At 36.6% G+C, this 21,291-nt stretch overlaps 1 protein-coding gene across 1 annotated transcript in view; it reads right to left on the bottom strand.

The window, feature by feature from the left end:
* The window catches only part of LOC139740450 (peptidyl-glycine alpha-amidating monooxygenase-like), a 131,678-nt gene that overhangs the window by 68,140 nt on the left and 42,247 nt on the right, over positions 1-21,291 (bottom strand). Inside the window, exons 3-4 of the mRNA XM_071651048.1 lie at positions 4,141-4,186; positions 3,585-3,652 (exon numbers count right to left, since the gene is read on the bottom strand). Coding sequence (XP_071507149.1) covers positions 3,585-3,652; positions 4,141-4,186 — 114 coding nt within the window. The remainder of the gene's footprint in view (positions 1-3,584; positions 3,653-4,140; positions 4,187-21,291) is intronic.

Raw genomic sequence — 21,291 nt, 5'->3', positions numbered from 1 at the left:
TGTTCTGTTGGGCAAGCTTACACATTAGGCGTTTTCACATCAGCCCGATGTTTCGAAATAGCGCGCTATTTTCTGACTTGGGAAATTAAAAGATATCTCGAGCTTGGATTTTTTTCGGGCTGATGTGAAAACGCCTATTATGCCGCTTCGAAAATGAGTGAAGAGCCTAACCAACTGAGAAAATAGAAAGATCATTATCACCAATGACCTATTAGGCGTTTTCACATCAGCCCGATGTTTCGAAATAGCGCGCTATACTTGGGAAATAGGAAAATATCTCGAGCTTGTATTTTTATCGGGCTGATGTTAAAACGCCTCGTGTTTACAGAAGCTAATCATAAACGGGCTTATGAGGCTGGGCTTTTTTGGCTGTGCCAGAACCGGAGGGGGGGGGGGGACAGCGGATTATACCCCCCATCTCAGCCATCAGTGGTGCGATCGCGACGAAATTTGGCATGCGTGACACCCACGTCCAAATCTACATGATTGTGACGTAAGATTATTTCAAATAATTGGTTTCTTATTCTAATTAATTATGCAAATTAAGGATTGAGAGTCTACTTTTTGATTTGTAAATCTGTTTTTAACATAATTATTCAACGATTGTACATCATAAAAACATTTCAATTCTTATGTATTTTACTGTTTTTGGAATTTCTTATGTACATGTATTTTTTTTTGTATTTTGACTTGTGTTTTTCATGTTTTTTTTTTTGGGGGGGGGGAATTGTCACTGACCACTTTTCTACCATAATTAGCATGAAATTAATAAATCAAAGTGATTAAAAATTGTAAAAATAATCAGGTTTTAACGAGTTTCATGCGGGACAGAGCACTGTTTTCCATATTATAGTAAATGTACACAAAATCACAAAATTGTGCCCATTTACGAGTGACATGCAGTTAGAACATGGGCATGGCTTCGCAAATGTATGCATATGGACGTCGCAAATTTGGTCTCTAAAGGTGCGCGAGACTTGAACAAAGAAAGTCAAGAAGCCCCAAGACAAAGCATTTTTGCGTTACAAAATTATAGCGCAAAACGTCAAGGAGGGGTTGGGGGCTGGACTCCACCCTCCCCCTCCCTCCCAGCCCTTTTAGGGTTAATGGTGGAATAAAGTGAACTTTGACCTACATTAATCTCCTGTGTTACTTGATATCCCTGTCATCACACAGTCACACTCTTAGAAATGAAGAGAACTTTAACATGTATCTAATTTAACATTCTGAACATTTAGGCTTAATTTAAGAAATGAGTAAATATTTGCACACAAAAAAATTAAACTTGTGATCCCCAATGAAGTTTTCCTCTGCCTTTTTCATTTGAACTATTCTGCCATTTATGGTCTTTGGTCAGTATAATGTGCGCACTATGACAGCGCAAATTCTTCTTTGTCCCATACAAATCACTAACACATGCACGTCAACAGAAGATTTTGAGGATTTTAATTCACGTCATATCAAAGTGGGTTGCCATACTGATCTCTGCATATATCATACTGTGTGTACAGTACATTATGGGTTGTTACCACTCACAAGTATGTGTACCAAGGGATCAAATCTTGATACCATTGAATGCACAATCATAGAAGAATATCTGGCACAATAACAAAGAGCTCTAGTAGATACTAGAGAAGCACAATAACATCCTTTCTGCATTGGAATGGGCAAGTTTAATGAAATGGAAACTGCATACCAAAAAAAATTACCTGACAATTTGAATGAAGAAAGGGGGAGATCTCTTTGCCGAGAACGTGAATGAGGGTATATTAAGGTGTACTTAGTTTTGGCATAAATTGAGAACTCTTATTCTATATAATTCCTCTCTGTGGCTGACAGTGTGATACTGACAAGATGACAAGAGACCCGGGGGTCTCGCGCTCACCTGATAATCGCAAGTGCACCTTCCATGCATTCTTGCAGACTCTTACCCGAGAACATTGGAAACTTGTGGTGGGGGTAGCTTTGAGCACTGGGGGCATGGTGTCCATTTGCATATTCCATCACACTGGTAAAAACACCTGCCAAGTATACTGTACTAGCATGGTGCCCTGTTGAACAAATTGAGATCTTAACCCTGCCATGCTACCTGTCAAGTTTGGTGAATATTCATCAAGGGGTTTTCAATGATTATGAACATGCACAATTTACATCACCATTTTGACCCATCCCACAACACTTCCTTGGGTCCTGAGGGCAGGGGGCACCCCTGATTCTCCCATGAACAAACTTGAAACAACAGTCATCAATATACTGACTCATTGTATTAAGTCAGCTCAATCACTTCTGGTTCTAGAAAAAAATCTGTAAAGATCCCTTCCGGGGAGGGGGGGGGGGGCATGGTGCCCATTTGATAGAATTGAGACTCTATCCCCCTAAGGATGCTACCTGCCAAGTTTGGTGAAAATTCATGATGGGGATTTCAAGAAAAAGATGAAAATTTACAATTTAGGTCTAAATTTAGGCCCCCTGGGGCCCCCAGGTGGGGCATGGTGCCCATTTGGTGCAATTGAGATTCTTTCCCCCTAAGGATGCTAACTTCCAAGTTTGGTAAAAAATTGTGATGGGGTTTTCAAGAAAAAGATGAAAATGTACAATTTAGGTCCAAAAATTGGGGCTCCCTGGCGCCCCCCCCCCCCCCCCCCCCCCAGGTGGGGCATGGTACCCATTTGATGGGAATGAGATTCTTTTCCCCTAGGGATACTACCTGCCAAGTTTGGTGAAAATTCATACTGACATTTTCAAGAAAAAGATGAACATGTACAAATTGGGCCCAATTAGGACCCCTTCCCACCCCCCTCCCCTGGGTCCCAAGGGGGGCACCCCTGATTCCGCCATGAACAAACTTGAATGTACAGTCATCAGTGTACCAAGGAGCTATTACACAGCTTCTTGAGTGTACCAACTCATAGTATTAACTTAGCTCTATCACTTCTGGTTCTAGAGAAGAAGATTTTTTTTAGATTCCTTAATTTTGGGAGTTTTGGGCCCCTCTGGGGGCCCCCCAGGTGGGGTATGGTGCCCACTTGAACAAATTGAGATCCTATCCCCAAGGGATGCTACCTGTCAAGTTTGGCGAAAATCGGTCGCGGGGTTCTCAAGAAGAAGATGAAAATGTAAGAGTTTACGCACGACGGACGCCGGACGAAGAGCGATCGCAATAGCTCACTTGAGCCTTAGGCGCAGGTGAGCTGAAAATGGGGATATATTTTACAATAAGTTTGAAGTGACCCGACGTAGGTATAAAGGCTGGCACTGAGCTGTACCAAAGTGCACAGAAAAAGAAGAAGAAGTAGATGTCTGGTCCATATTTCTGCGCTTACTGTATATCTCTTGAGTACATTTTGTATGACCTCTTCGTACAAGTACAGTTGTACAGTAGCTACAAATGTTTATGTACAAAGGTACACATACAAAAGAAATTAACACACAATTCAACTGCGTGAGGATTCATTCTAAAAATTGCCAAAAATTTGCTGACTGGGCCGCATTATGTTGTTCAAATGGATGAAGATGAAGATGAAAAACTGTAAACACTATTTTATGATGCCCTTGAAGTTTTGAAGAAAAAAAAATCAACTTACTTGTGCTATGAGGTGGTACGTTGATATTGCTTGACCACAACCAGTAGATCCCTCCTATGAACGGCTGCCTGAAAATCAAACAGAAAAAGACAAACATCTTGTGGGCTTTCCCCTGGAGCTCACTCATGATGCACCATACAATCAACGAAAGCATCAATGATAGGAAAGTACGCTGAACATGCAAACCTTATTACAAGTTTTATAATAGACAAGGCCTGCAGTTGATATTACTACAAAACAACTGAATTTCAGACTTCTGCATGATGAGTAGATCCAGTAGAAATGACATGTACTGTGTCCAATAGTCCAGACAGTAATGTAAAAGATATGACTAAAGTTACAGTGTAGGGTGTGAAAAAGAAAGGAGAAACACAGTGGAAAGTTTAAGGACTGCCCACGGAAGAGAAAGACCACTGTAAAATCATGCAATACTGGAGTGCGGACAACAAAGAGTAGTGTACTGTGGCCAGATGATATACGATTGGGCAGGCTCAAACTCTCTAGACTAGTCAAAAATTATACTCTTTTCCATAAATCTGCGGGAAAGAATACTTACGGGGTGTGAGTCATTGTGAGAGTGATGCCTGAATGATCTGCATTACCTGTCAGTGAAAATAATAAGAACATACATGTAGTAAAAGGACCAAAAATGATGTATGACTATGAATGCACAGAAAATGCTACCATAGCTGATTAAACATCAAGTAATTAAGTGAATGACATAGAAATGACTGAACAAAAAACAGATACAGTATAAAATTATGGACCTAAATGAAGATCCACAATAAAATCCACAATAAAATCAAGGGGAGGTATGCATGAGAAAGAACAAGTCTTATAAACACAAGAGCACATAGAAATTAATATACTCTAAAACGAGGAATGTTCGCGTGCATTATAATTTCCCGAATTTCGCGAGCGGCAGTATTCGCAAAATTAAAATGCACATGAAAGTTCTTGCCTACACAGTATGCATTGGATGCCAGTGGCAAGTCGCGAAATTTTCATGCTGCGAGAAAGGCCGTCGGCTCCAATTCGCAAAATTTTCATGCCGCGAATATATATCGTGTTTTACAGCACCCTAGGCAGGTAAATACAATGCTATATAATACTGAAGATATGTATTTTTATACATACAAGGTAGTATGTAATTGATGAATTAAATTTTTCTTAAAAATATGCTTTGAAGAACTCATTTTCTGATGGACTGACGTTACTTAGTAATCACAGAAAGCATATTATGCAATGGAAGTTTTTTAAATCTTTGAAATCGTCGGTCTTCTTTGGGTGGTTTCAAGTTACCTGTGAAATATGTGAAAATACTCAAAGGATGAATTAGGTCTCATTGGAGCAACTTTGAACCAAGATCTTTATTGTAACTGTGATTAACACCAGTGACAATTTGTATGGACTAGGAAGGCAATATTGATTCACTATATTAGTGCCTCGGTGCCACAAGCTAAAAGGTAATATCTCTTGGTAGAGAGTGGGTAATTAGCTAGCTCAATATTTGAGTATACACGGCTGTGAAAATAGCACTAGGGATGTTAGAATGGACATGACAGGGTAGGGATGAATAGATGTGGGGTAACACAGCAACACAGCTCATGTTCACAAGACCCACATGGAAAAGACATTATTTCTCATCTCCATACGTTGTATTTTGATTGTGGTTTTGTTTGTCCTCTGATGGGGAAATGACCTGTCGACTCAGCTGGCAAACCAGAATTCGGCTTGGGTTTATCCCTAGTGCTGCTGCAGTGTTCCATCATAATGTACACCTTGATTACAACTGCAGGCTTGCGGCGTGCAGTCAACATGTTATGTACACGACCATTATCTGTCAAGGGCCACAAATTCTGTAGGATGACCGACTGCAATGAACCATCCCAACCCTTTCATGCATGTTATTGTTCTCTCCAATGCAAACCATGTCCCTATTGAACCTTAGGAGAAATATCATGGTCCCACATATTTGAATTGACTTTATTAGAAAGGCAGACACCACATCAACAGAATGGCAAAATCAAAATCAGACATAAATTATCCGAAAAGGAAGTCAAGAGAGGATCAGATTAAAAGGTTGTATTCACGTGACAAAACGCAAATTAACTCTCACATCCACACTCATCTCTTCCCGTTTAACCCATTGAAGACGGGCTAGTTTTGCTACAACACGCATTTCCCATAGACCCCTGCCCGAGTATACTCAGGACTCGTCCTCAATGGGTTAAGACTAACTTTTCTGTGAACAGGGGGATTTCAATTTTCCTTCTAGGTATAAAATCAGGCTTGCTGTTGGAATGTTGCTTCCTAGAATCTGCTATCCCTTAGACAAAACGGCAAGTTTTGGACTGTAAAATGTCAAAATTTTCAAGCTCGCTCGCTCCGCTCGCTCGCATTTAATTGTTATGCATTTCTCCTGATGTTGCTGCCAGTAATTTGTCGTTTCACATCGTCATTCCATAGTCAATGTAAGGAAACTGTTAATATGTATCAAACATTGCGCCGACATGAAAGATAGGAGGTTTTGCACCTGGAACGTATATTTTTTGGGAAGATATTCATTGGGTAAAAATGATAACATATGTATTCACGACACATGAAAAGAGCATGTTTCTTCAGGCGCTGGCTCGCTTTCGCTCGCTCGCACACACAAATAAGGGAAGTAAATGATGATTCTCGATATATGGAATGACTTTAGAGGGTAATGTCATAAGGTATTCGCAATAAATTATTAGCAATGCCAGCAGTAATAGCCTGCAAAAAAAAGATTGGAGTTACACGTCCTGGGTTATCAGAAAGATAACTTTATCTTACATTATGAATTTGTGTTTTCCTGAGCGTTCGATTCGCTCGCTCGCGCATATAATCTAATTTTCTAGTGAAGAACATGACCATATAATGCAATATTGGGATTATGTAGCTACATTTTAGTAATAATAATAATCATCATCATCATCAATCAATCAATCAATTAGTCATTCATTTCATGAGCACAGAAACTATGCTTATATAATCCTACTGCAGTCATATTTCACATTCCTCGAGTAATACAATATTTCCATCTAATTCCATTTTCCAGAATTATTCAGGGTTACAAAATCATTTAAAAGTCTACCAAAAGTATGCAGGAAATCGCACGATGACCAACATAAATAAATAAAAAAAAATCTCCCTACCGTGGGAGGGGGACCCCCCTCCCACACCCTCCCCCACGCCCTTTATAGCTCGCTACGCTCCCTCGCTTTGCGCCCCCCCCCCTTTACGGAATTCCTGGATCCGCCCCTGACTATACGTACAGTAAAAGGAAGAGTCCTCATGTCCTATTCGTGGCAATGTTGCCCAATGACTGCGCTGTGGAATGTATCACATTCCATTATGTATTGTAGTCCCCATCAAGTATGCAGACTGACACACACTACACTTTTTTGTTTTATAATATTCTTTATTTGAGTTTCATTCAATATCAAATCCATATTAACAATAAAATTAATATGTCCACCAACAAAGCAGCTGTATTCTTCTTTCTTGTGCTGCTAAATCATTTTTCAAACATACAGTACGATATATTTGGGTCTTTTTACCAAATCATACCCTGTTTTTTTAAGAGAAATTACATGAAATTCTGCATGATTCTCAGAAAAAGCTATTTTGATCAGCCTAATCAAGCCAATCCGAATGTGCCTTATCACTCACACACCCAATAAGAAATTTGCGCTACTAAATCACTTAACTACACGTAACTTTTTTTTTTTTTGGCAGAGCACACGCTATATACATGACTATATCAGATAAAGTATAACTCTTAAAAGGGAAAAAAAATTCTTGATCAACTTGATCAGATTGCTCAATATCCACTTCAATAGGCCTACATAAATTCTCTTACACTCTCTTGAGAATACAGCATTTCCTGAAACGTATCATAAAAAATTCTTTGATTAACCGAACGAAACTCATCATTTTTTTTATCTAACCTATCAACCTACCCCTCCCCCGTACAAAACAAAATAACCATATGTGTATTTCATCAAAACAAACCATATTCCTGCCTAGCCCCTTAATCATTACTCTACTATTACCTAACTACATCTACCTAGCCTTAACCATCCCCACCTATTCCCCCACTAACCATTACTCTACTATTACCTAACTACATCTACCTAACCCTAACTATCCCCACCTATTTCCCAACTAACATAGCCCCCTCCCCCCGTAGCCTTCCCTCAACACACACACCCATATATGCACTAGACATCAACCAAAACTACAACAACAAAAACAACAACATACCCACAAGTGCGCATTCACAAACACCAACATTTGCACACCAAATCACACTACATACGTGTGGTATCTTGGTTACCTGTTTCTTTGACAGTTAGACACACACCAAAATCCGAAGCTAACTAAACGTTTTACATAGGAAAGAAAAAAAGAGTGACCACCATAATGCTGATACATATACCAAGTCCTAAACATTAATACGGCTTAAACCTAAACTGACCATACATTGACGTGGGGGAAGAAAGATTAAAAAAAGAAGAAACAAATAATATATAATTCATACTATCAATGTGCAAAAAAAAAAACCAAACAACAACAACAACAACACCCTCTATGAACGTTTCAACTGCTCCCATTTTTGCAAATGAAAGCCAAGCTTACCTGCTTTAACTGCAACGTTCTTTTCCTCCTCTATAAAATCCAAAAGAAATCTCTTTATCTTTTCCCTCTCGGGTAACTTATTTTGTTCTCTTGACCGAAATATTACAATTTTCATCAAAATTATCAAGGCATTCACGCATTTGATTCGATTTGAACTACCTCGTAAACACAAGAAGATATCTCTCCATTCTAATTCTTCTAACTCAACTAAATCATAATACTCAATAAGAAACTGCCATATCGGCTTTACTTTCACACAATCAAAAATTATATGTGAATAAGTTTCCCTTTCTAATTGACAAAAAGAACAAAGATTATCATTCACAAAACCGAACTTAAACAAATATTCCCTTGTATATATCACCCCGTGTAACAACTTAAACTGAAATTCCCTATGTTTACTCAGTAAAGTCGTGCTTCTAGGTCTAAAAAATAAAATTCTAATTTCCTTATCACTGAAATCATACTTCACTTCACCATATCTTATTCCCAGGCTATACAATTCTGGTAAAGCTGTAACAAAATACTCATACAATATTTTTGACTTGATATTTTGAAATTCTAATATTTTACCAAAAATCTTCACCAGTGTATCATAACTTAATACATCAATTTGCTGAACCTTACACTACCTGTGGACTCTTTCCACTTTTCTGGAAAAACATTATAAATATCATTTATCTTAAATATACCATTTCCCATGATACCTAAATTTCAAAAATACCCAACGGGTTTAATAAGACCTCCTTGTAAAATGTGATGTACATTATAAACACCCTTGTCGTATAAATCGCAATCAAAAATACTCTTCCTTTTATACATATTTTTTATATTATTGAATATAACTGGATTCGTCACTTCATCTTCAAAATTCCTACATTTATCCATTTCCTGCCATACCTTAACCATTTCTATATAAAAAGGTGGAACTGGATTTGTCAATGTCAATCTAGACCATTCATAATCACATAAAAATAAGAACCTTCCTCCTACTGATCGAAAACTAAAATCAAAATACATTTTCCACCCAGATTTCTTCTCACCATACAACCATACAATAAACGTTTCAACCACATGATACGTTGCGTTTTGACAAACAGCTTGAAATTTATCATTCGCAGTCCCCCATTAACATAATCTTGATACATAATATTCCTTTTTACCCGGTCTTTACCATTCCACAAAAGTTCAAAAATCATCTTATCCAATTCAGAAAATATCCATTCAGGAACAACCATGAGTGATGAAACATATTTTAACCTTGATAATGCATAAGTTTTCAACAAATGAATTTTACCCATGAGTGTTAAATCACGCCGTTTCCACTATCCTAATAACTTTTTTATTCTACTTAATATTTCTTTAAAATTGATCTCATTCTACCCCCTCACATCTCTTGCAAAATTAACCCCCAACATTTTAAATGCATCAACATATTTTCCAGATACAGAATATACAGGTTTCTCTGTATCCTTACCCATCGACAAAAGATTAAATTTTTCTTTATTTACAATTAAACCGCTTATTTTCCCAAATTCATCAAAAATATACTGTAACCTATTTAAAGATTTTATGTCCTTTATAAACAACGAAATATCATCCGCATGTAAAATTTGCTTTATTTCATTTCCCCCCAAACATATTCCTTTTACAGTGTTATCTTTCCTTACTACTTGTGCCAGTGTTTCAATTACTAATAAAAACATATACGGAGACAGGGGATCACCTTGCCTAACCCCTCTCTTGATTTTGAAATAACCAGTAGAGTGCCCTCCATTCATAACACAACTACTTATATCCTTATAAAGCTCCTTAACACAGGAACAAAACGAATCGCCGAAACCAAACCTATGTAAGACCCGAAATAAAATTCATGTGCAACTCAATCAAACGCTTTTTCGAAATCCACTGTGACCAAAAACCCACTTGTGTAGTGCAAAGAATGAAATAACATATCATCTACTAATCTTACCGCTTCTCCTATATTCCTATTCTTAATGTAAACAACTTGATCAAAATAAATAATCTCTCTCAAAACTTCTTTAATTCTACTTGATAACACCTTAGATAATATCTTATAATCTACATTCAAAAGTGTAATTGGTCTATAATTTTTGATGTATAATACATCCCTATTTTCTTTTTCTAATAAAGTGATAACACCTTGCTTTTCTGATATTGATAAATCCCCTTCATCATATGCCTCATTCAGAGCATCTACAACCATTTGCCCCAGAACCGGCCAGAAAGTGAGATAAAACTCCACTGCAAAACTATCATTTCCAGGAGCTTTATTACCTTTCATTTCTTTTAAAACCATAAAACACTCATTTATATTAACTTTCCCTTCACAACTTTTTCTACTCTCTTCACTTAATATCGGAATATCATTAAAAAATACACAATTTTTATCATAAACATTTTCATCATTATTAGAATACAACTTTTCATAAAATAACCTAATTACTTTCATTATTCCATTTACATCCTTTATCAACTGTTCTTTATTATCATATATTTCCTTAATAACACTTTTCTTTTTATTAGATTTTAACAATTGTTCAAAATATTGTGTTTTTGTTTATCCTTTTTTAAACCATTCAGCCCTAGAACAAACTCTCAGACCTTGTCGAGAATACTCATATATTTTTCGTAACTCCGATTTTTTTCTCCTCTATATCATCTACTACCGCATTGCTGGATGAAACTAATATCTGATTCTCTAATTCCTCAATGTCTCTTTCTAACTCCTCTATTCTACTTCTTCTCAATTTTGCTTTATCTTTGGAATAACTTATAATATATCACCTCATTTTCATTTTCATAAAATCCCATAACAATTGTTTATCCTGAATACTCAAACTCAATTCTTCCCTTAATCTCATTATTTCATTACTAAATTTTTCAACAAATTCTCTATCCATACATAAACTGTTATTAAATTTCCAATATGACTTACCATAACAAAATATATCTACCAACTGTTCAACCTGTAACAAAACACCAGAATGATCAGGCGTTATTGACGTTATTATTTCACACTTTTTCAAAGAGTGTTGTAAACTAGAAGAACAAAACCAGTAATCTAAACGGCTTTGAATAACAAGCCATTTTCTTCTTGTCTGAACGTAAATTGTTGTTTGTTCAGATTTCTCTTTCTCCATATATCTATCAAATTATATTTATTCAAAAAATCTTCAAATTTTTCATTAAAAACAGTTTTCGACACCTTCCTTGGTCCCATATAATCTAAACTTCCATTCATTATCAAATTAAAATCCCCTCCTATAAAAAAACAAGTGATTAGGATTATACAACCTATATACACTGATATCTAATTTCTGCAAAAAGTCCACTTGCATTCTCTCTTTATCTCTCGTAGGGAAATAACAATTTCCCATTACCAAAGTAACCCCTTGCATATCACCTTTGAATAATGGATTATAACATGTTTTCCATCATCATCTGTTACCACTTTTTCAATCTCTAATTTTAAATGTGAAGATATCAACGTTGATACACCCTTACTATGATTTGATCCATGACTGAAAAACATAGGTCCATCCCAATCTAACTTCCATATATCTTCCACCTCCCGTGTACTATATGTTTCTTGTAATAAAATTATATCACTCCCTTTACTTTTACACCATTCAAAAATATTCTTCCTTTTAAACTTATCTCTTATTCCTCTTACATTGAAAGATATAAATGTACAAAAAGAAAGACTATTCATGTACTACATCGCATATCCCAAAAATTCTAACAACCTTATTCCCAACAGATTGTTCAATCACACCACGAACATACACACAAAGAACTTTCTTTCCCAGGACATTTCTTCCCAACTGATTACACAGACAGTAAATCGCAAAGTGCGAACTTGCGCTGACTGAAAATAACTCCTCAAAATGGAAACAGGCAACCCTACCACGACTTGACATCCCATAACATTCACGCTCACAACACCTCAAGCACACAACACTCACCTCACACCCTTCACTCCTCGAATTAATCCCCTCTCCCTCCCTCCTATTACAGCCTAACTTATCCCAATATCTAATTCGGTGACAAAAACCTGATACCCATGTGCTACATATACCTACCCCGTACATAACTTCAAACACTACAAAAATAAACCTCCATACCAAGACAACTAACCCACTTTCCATAACATAAGGAGATGATTGAAAGCGGCCCTTCACCAAAGCCACACACACAAAAAAGAGTTTCTGCAAAGTCTGCATACTTTACACACATAACTTAACAGTAATTTGCTTACCCAACATACATGAACTGATTTGAACCGGGTGGATAATAATAACCTCTTTTATATTAGATACAAAAAAAAAAATATTCAAATTATGCATAAAGAATGTGAAGCATACCGAACCAAGAATTCGTACATTCTGGGTGTGGTGCGACACGCACCAAAACTCATATCGATGGGCAAAAAAACATTGTATAGATTTAGTGTCCAAATCACCCCAGAGCCTGACAGTTTACATATGGCAGGCATCCCAGCGAAAAACTGGTTCTGCCCATGCCGAACCAAGAATTCGTACATTCTGGGTGTGGTGTGGTACACACCGAAAATTATATCAATAGGCGTCTTCACACCAGCCCGACGTTTCGAAACAGCGCGCTATTTCCTGATTAACCCGATCACGAAACAGATCGCCATTTAATAATATAAATATACAAATCAGCGCGCTAATTGATCGAGAAATCCTCCCGAGTCTAACTCTGGAGACCTCCGAAACTGCAGTACAATCAATGCGAACCATTGCGCCACTTGATAACGCTCGGGCCGATGCGAATAATAAATGAAATAGCGCACCAATTTGCGATCGCGAAAAAAAAAAATATCTCGGGCTCGTGAAAACGCCCAATGAGCAAAAAAACAAACAAAACAAAACAAAACAAACAAACAAACAAACAAGACATTGTGTGAATTTAATGTAACAGTTAAGCATCACCCCCGAGCCTGACAGTTTACACACGCAAGCACGCACATGCATACACACCCTCAAAATTACTTTTCCACAAGGTGCCCCCGCCCAATGTCTTGTCCCACGGTACGCCACTGACAAAGTGATCAACCTGGAAGAGGTGGTTGATATCTTCGCAGCAACACAAATCCGAGAAGGATGATGCTGAACTTAGATAACTATAGATGATAGGTATAAGAACAATTCAGTGTATAGGCACGGAGATGATCAGAGACTTTTCTTCATGGCTGATACATGTGTCAAACCGAACCATTAAAGGTCAAGAATCGATTGTTTTTACATTTGAAAATATACCCCTCCCAGAGTGAGACCCTATCCCGCTTGGTTGCTTAACTCCCTCAGAAAGGTCCACGATTTCCAATTTTGAACCCCCCCCCCCCCCATAAAAATCCTAGTTACGGGCCTACTAGGGCAGCACGTTCAGATAACGATGCCAATTTCATTTTGCATATCTGGAATTTTCCCCACAAGTTTTATCTAAATAAAAAGCTGTTGAAGAGATTGCTTTTAAAAATTAATAGATATTGTTTAACATGTTTATTTCAGCTACATATTGCAATTATACTAAATAACAGCTTCGTGTGAGATTTCATCAGTAAATTGACATTAGGTAGTTCGTCATGCTAAAGTCGGAGTTGTGAACACCGAACTAAAAGACGTGGAATGCGTGTCCCCATTCCCAACGTACGCGAGGCCGTGCGCCCAGTTTATCGTGCTGCGTCGCCATCATGTTAGGGCAATTTTTGTCTGGTTTAGTCTGGTTTCCAAACCCTTTGACTCTTGGACTTCGCGGCGACGAAGTTGCTGCCCCGCGAGGAAGTCGCAGTTTTTGCCGAAGGCAAAGGCGCAGGACAAACTCACCGAAACCTACTCCAGTTTTCGACGTTGAGGACGTCATTATCCTATATAGGAAAATAGTACGAGCAGAGGGTCTGGAAGCCAGATTAGGTCAATGTTTGCATAGGCGCTGTGCGTAGGCTGTGCGGCGGCTATGCGGAGGACTCAAATTAGGTCTTCAAACATGTTTATGGTGGGGTTTTTTCTGTAATTTCTGGATTGCTTTATTAAATCAAGAATAACATGTACGGTACATGAATTAAGTTTTTCATTTGGAATGAACGCTTGAATTTAGGCATAATATTTGCCAGTAGCAGGGAGGTGAGGCTCACCTCCCTGCCAGTAGTTAGGCCTACTTGCTTCAGTTGCTTAATAGCAAAAGCAGGCCACTTGCGTCTGTCTTATTGCTTCTATCAGCAGTGCCGGATCCTTTATTTATAATGTTGTTAAAACAAAAGAAATAACAAGAAAAAATGGGATGAAACCCTGAAGTAGCACAAGAAATATTGTTTGAACCTCCCCCCCCCCTCCTTACAGAATTCCTGGATCCGCCCCTGTATCAGTGTTTCCACTTTTCACAGTCAGTCCTCCTGAAATGAACACTGAAAACTCCTGGAATTTACCAAAATATCCTGGAATTTTTCAAACAGGCTACACTTACACAATGTATTGTCACCATGGCAACACATTGTTAAACAATGATGAAATATGAAGTTTGCGCATGCCTGTACAATATAGTGGTCGCATGTGCCAAATTTCAACGTAAATGCTCAAAGACTGAGGAAGTTAACTGAATCCACAATATTTTTGTATTTTCATTCAAATTATGCTGTTCTCATGGCAACGCATTGATCAACAATGACAAGAGTATTCTAACATGCAAGTTTGCAAATCTACGTACCATTTTGTGCTAAATTTCAAGCTAAATGCTTAAAAACTGAAGGGGTTACGTCAATCCACACATATTTGTATAATTGGTAAAAAAAAACTGCTGTTGCCATGCCAACAGATTTATTCACACACACATCAAAGGTGTCTTGCACAGCTACGCCTTATATCACATATCCCAAATCTAAACTGAATTGCTACAAAACTGAGTGTAGTTCGATCCCCAACATTTTATAAGATTTTCATGAAAATCTGCCGTTTCCATGGCAACACCCATAATGAAAAAGGTGTCTTGCATATCTGCCTGTAATAGCGGTCACACATGAATGAATGAATGAATAATTTGAATGATTTATTGCCAAATTTAAGTTCACGTTTACAATCACAGATAATCTATACAATCATTGAGAATACAATAATAATGATACAATTAACAGGAATACAAGACATGCAGGTATGGAATCAAACTTATCAACAATATGAATATGAAAGTACAAACATATTTACAAATTTGGTAAAAGGGTCCAACAAATAGCAACGCTAGTGGACGTTGGCCCTTGAATACAGAAGAATATATAAATTCAACAAGAAAATTATTTACATTATAAACAAGTGTATTTAAACTATGTACAAGATTAACATTTTGAAATTGCTAAGTGTACTGACATTACTTATATTACTAGAATTGAAGTTTTTGCTTTATGGATTACAAAATAAACAAGTTTATTCCAATTATGTGTATTCTTCCAATAAGTTCTTTTTGAAGACTTTACAAACATTTTTACGAGAGGATGTATAACGTAAATCAGTTGAAAGATTGTTCCATATTTTAACACCTGAATATGCTATTTATCGCTTCCCTAATTCTGTTCTGACAGTTTTTAGTTTAAAATTGCACATTTCTTTGTTTCTTGTTTCGTATGTATGGTCAATATAAGAAAAATAATACGATGCTTTATGAGGTAGGGTATCATTCAATAGATCATAGATAAATATTCCAATTAGGTACCTATATTCCTTGAATACATCCAATAATTTTAGTTCATACAATAAAGGTGCTGAGTGATGCCTGAAACTTTGGAATGTTATAACTCTCGACATTCTCTTTTGTAGAATTAGAATAGGATTTAAGAAAGTTTTGTTTGTTCCGCCCCAGACCTCTAATCCATAGGTTATGTGAGATAGAATAAAATCATTGTATAACAGTAGCAGTATTTGTTTAGAGACGAAGTGTCGTATTCTGTACAAATGTCCTATTTTTTTTTTTTTGCTTAAAACAGTGCATACATTATTGATGTGTTTCTTCCAATTTAAGTTTCAATCAATACAGATTCCGAGAAAAGATATTGGATCACTGACTCTAAAACGGATTCGTTAATTGACAATTGACCAAATATTTCAATTTGTCTACGCCTGCTTTTAAAAATCATATACTTAGATCTATTATAGACTATTAACTGTTAGCTTGTTTGAATTACACCATGCAATCACATCTTTTATATTCTTACTAACCTCTGCTAATTATATTATGCTCGTTCGTATTGAAAGTATGTTAAAATAAAATTTCATATTTTTCCAAAAAAATCTACAACACGTTTATTGATTAATTTTTCAAATAATTTACTTCTTATCGGTAAAATCGAAATTGGTCTATGATTACCTGGATTACTTTTATCTCCTTTCTTAAAAATTGGCACTACCCCAGCTATTTTGAGCTTATTCGAAAAAATACCTCGCGAAAATGATAAATTCAGAATAAATGCTAAAGGTTCACTGACGAATTCTTTTGCATCTACTAACATTGTAGCAGGTAAGTCATCATACCCGCTTGCTTTAGACTGATCAAGAGTACAAATCATTTCGTTTACAACTGGCAAGAAAAAGAATGTTTCTTGTTGATGCGGATCGAGATAATTTGCAAAGTTGTCATTATTAATCGGAATTTTACTTGCTAAATTTTCACCTACGTTAAAAGAGAAAAGTCGTTGAAAGTGCTTGCTATATCTGTCGATGAAGTAACTTTTACATCTGACCCATCATTTTCTTTCCTGACTAATTCATCAATTCTTGTGTTATTTTTCAGAAGTTCATGTAAAAAGTTCCAGGTTTTTTTGCCGTTGTTGTTTTCTTTTTGAAATAAGAAATAATTTTCCATAGTAGAGCTTGTTAGCTGTTCTAATTACTGAAGTCAATGTGTTTCTATATTTTTTAGATTTGTCAACATGTGCTGCATCAAACCCAGACTTGAAGGTTTTTGAATAATTATAAAACATGTTTTTTTTTTGTATGGATTTTTTAAATACATTTTGTTATCCATGGATTTGACCTTTTCTTTGAATTAAAAGATATCTGTTGAACTGGTGCATGTTTATTGCAGACCTCCAGGAATATAGTATAAGATAATTCATAAGCTTCATCAGGATCAGTACATTCATAAATTGCTTTCCATTGCACAGTTGATAGATCATCACAAAAAGAATCCTTTGAATAATTCCGGAAATTTCGTAGACCTTTTTAGTGGGTTTAAACTCAAAATTGTCAAATAAAGCATAAACTGGAAGGTGGACTGTTATACCAGCCTCAATACATCCTGACTGAATACAACACGACGAAATATTCGTATATGTATGGTCAATTAGCGTTGAGGTTGTATTAGTAATTTTTGTTGCTGTTTTTATCAACTGGTCTAAACCGTATGACTCTGTAAGACGTATTAACTCACTACTCTTGTTTTCATTATTCGTAAGATCAACATTAAAATCTCCCATTATAATCGCTAGCTTCTTGTCAAGATTTACGTTTTGTAAGACAGACTCGAGTTCATGTTTGAATTCTTCAAAATTCGTTCCAGGTTTTCTGTACACCACTCCAATGCCAATAGTTTTATTCATTAAATTCAACTTAAGCCAAATAGATTCTGAATTGACAAGAGATATATCATTAATTCGTGAATAATTCAAAGAGAAATGGATATATGCTTCCACACCACCACCTCTCTGTTTTGCTTTGCACTGTATCTCTTAAAAATGGTTAATATCTATAACGTTCCAAATCTCAGATAATCCAAAATTTGGAGTAAATTACTCAAAAAATGAAAAAGTATAGTTCCGTCCGTAAGTTTTTGCGTAAATTTGCCGTTGCCATGGCAACGCATTATGCGATATTACAAAAAAAAGCATCTCGCACATCTATCTTTGATAACGGTTACACATGCCAAATTTGGGGTCAATAGCTAAAAAAATGAGAAAAAAAGATTTTCCAACGGACCGACCGACCGACCTGCTTTTTTGAGCGTGCACTCTGTGAAAAATTGCCCTTGCAAAATGGCTGTGGTCACATGAGTTAAACAAGTTTCGGTGGCTGCGTTATTCCTAGGTGAACACGCATTCCACTGTGTTTCTAGTTCGGTGATTGTGCACCACCGAGCACCTGTGACGTAGGCTAAATTGTGTGGATCGTTCCATGGATTGCTTGTTTTCATTTTTTTCAAAAAATCATTACAGGCTTATCCTGGGTTTTAGAATCCTCTCTTTCCAGTAGTAGGCATCAAAAAATGTATATGTAAGAATTATCAGACAATTAGATAATGTCAGTACAGTCTTCTTTTAAATCACGGAACAAAAGGCAGGAAACAGAGGACAAATAAGCCACCGTGTTACCTTACCGGTTAATACGATGCGTGGACCGGTCGCGATTTTTTTTCCCGTAACCCTAACGCGTCGAAATTGCCAATTGTGTCACTTGAGCAAAGACTATCAGTGTACAAGTTGTTTTTTGTACGCATGTGCGTGGACTTCTGCAGTTTAGGCGTTGAGTTCGTACTGTTACACAGTATCATGGACCCATGCACAGACAGAGTACCATTGGCACGGTCGTCTGCTAACCACAGAATCAGATTACAATGTGAGAATGGGACGCCGTCCTTCAAGCAGAAACATAACAACGGGTTTGTGTGTATGGGTATGTGTATGCGCGTGTGTGAGTGTTTGTGTGTGTGTGTGTGTGTGTGTGTGTGTGTGTGTGTGTTTCCACTTCACATGTCATCGCCATCGGGTTCGGCATTGCCTTAGGTGGTATTTCTGTAGATTTGTTAGCCGTCTGCTGACACTTTTCCTGTGTCTCGCGAGACTTGCGTTACTAGGATGCATGCAAACTCGACGTCGTCATCAATATCTTGAAAAAGTAAATTGGAAATCTAATTGAAGCTTGGAATAAATCATAATCAAAGTATACGTAGCGACACGTAGCGGTACCTATGTAGTGAAGCAACCTTCTTTGTCAAATTTGTAATATGCTATTTACATGTAGATTAACGTCTGTATATCTTTTCATTTTACTCATGTTACACTATAATCTTGTATATCTTTTGTGTCATGTGTAATCTTTGAGTATTGTATTCACTGGTTTGTTATATTGTTATTTATACTCTTTGTTTGCTACTCTCATACCCCGAGAGGAGGTCGAAAGAGTCAATAAAATTCACAAAATTCACAAATATTTAGGTCTGCTGCGATTGCTATTGTTAACATTGATCATGTTTATTAAGCCCCACAAAATCAGATTCGAAGAGGGCATTTGGTCTTGGGTAACATGGATGAATTATGTCAGTATCAATTAAGTTGATGGAATGCATAATTTTATCGATTTTTTTTTTTGTGTGTGGAATTCTCTTCATATTTTCTTTACATTGTTGCCCATCATGGTCTCTATAAGTAGTCTCTTTATTCAGTGATTACAACACAAAAATATAAAAAAGGAAAACTTTGCATCGATTGCCCGATTTTTCCTCAATTTTCACTGATGTATAATGCTAATGTTGCTGCGTTCACTCAATCCATATTGATCTTTGGGTTTTGGTTTCCTTTAATATCAACCAATCATCACTATACCATCGTTGCTTTTATTAGATTACCATGCACGACCATAACATCATTACCATCATTTCACAACTGGATATCATCTTATCACCACGATCATCACTCGTATTACCATCGTATATCACCACAAGCAATATATCTTCCACCATTATCAATACTTTTTTCCATGTCATCAATCCATCAACAACAGTCTAAATAAGCATTGCGATTGGCAATATATTCATACTCGATCCCTCCCTCCAATGCGCACATGGCCTAGCACCCGTAATTGAAAATTATGATGAAGAGAAACGATTGAATATTAAAACACTGATTTATTTGTTTGTTTGTTTGTTTGTAAGAACACTAGCCGCATTCACACGTACAAAATAGCTTGTTATACTCGCAACTTTCAACTTCATGATCGATATATTATAGAAACAAACACCTGGCTTTAACTGGTATCAGATTCCCAGGTGGGTTCATGACTTTAAATGTGTATAAACCATTTGTTGTCGACTGACACCCAAAAAGGGAAGCCATGCGCGATTTGTTGTCTCGAAGTCGTGCAGTATCGTACACATAAAAAGTGATGAGATATTAGAGCTGTGATAGAAGTTTACCACAGTATATGAAATTTATCAATATCAGCATAGCCATTATGTTCACTATGTGTGAGAGAGAGAAAAAAAAATCAAACCCACAGCTCCGATTCTCAAGTAAAACACATTTGTAGAAGAGATTTGAAACGATCGTTTTATAATGTGTTATTTGGCACAAAATAATTTCACTTATTTATAATAATATTAATCGATAACCAAATGAAAATCAATTTGCCCGATATTAGCCTAATTTAAGATCTTTTCATTAAGTTGGAGCAACGAGCATTAGTTCAGAGTCACAGAGGCTACTTTCGAGTTTTTATGAAAAACATTCATATAGGAAACTGATAACTATAAGTTTGAACGATGATAGCACCCAAAATATCATGGTTACATTTCGTTATTGAGAAGGTTCGTTATTCAGAAGATTCTTTATTCCGAACGTTCGTAATTCCAAATATTCGTTATTCCGAAGGTTCTTTATTCCGAAGGTTCGTTATTCCGAAGTTTCGTTTTCCAAAGGTTCGTTATTCCGAAGGATCGTTATGGACCCTATTTCATTGTCGGATCAATGAACCTTCGGAATAACGAACCCTAGTTTATTTTCGGATTGGCGAACCTTCGGAATAACAAACCCTATTTCATTTTCGAATAAACGAGCCTTCAGAAAGCGAACCCTATTTTTTCGGATAAACGAACCTTCGGAATAACTAACCTGCGGAATATCGCCACAAATGTTCGGAATAACATACCCTATTTGATTTTCGGATTAACGAACCTTCGGAATAACGAATATCCGAAACACACAAATTCCCTATATACTTAGAGGTTTGTTAACCCTAAA

Source organism: Diadema antillarum, unplaced genomic scaffold (genome assembly GCF_040938485.1).
Source record: "Diadema antillarum isolate AM-2024a unplaced genomic scaffold, OU_Dant_1.0 seq00000854_RagTag, whole genome shotgun sequence".
Lineage (NCBI taxonomy): Eukaryota > Metazoa > Echinodermata > Echinoidea > Diadematoida > Diadematidae > Diadema > Diadema antillarum.
This window is presented reverse-complemented; position numbering and strand designations above follow the sequence as displayed.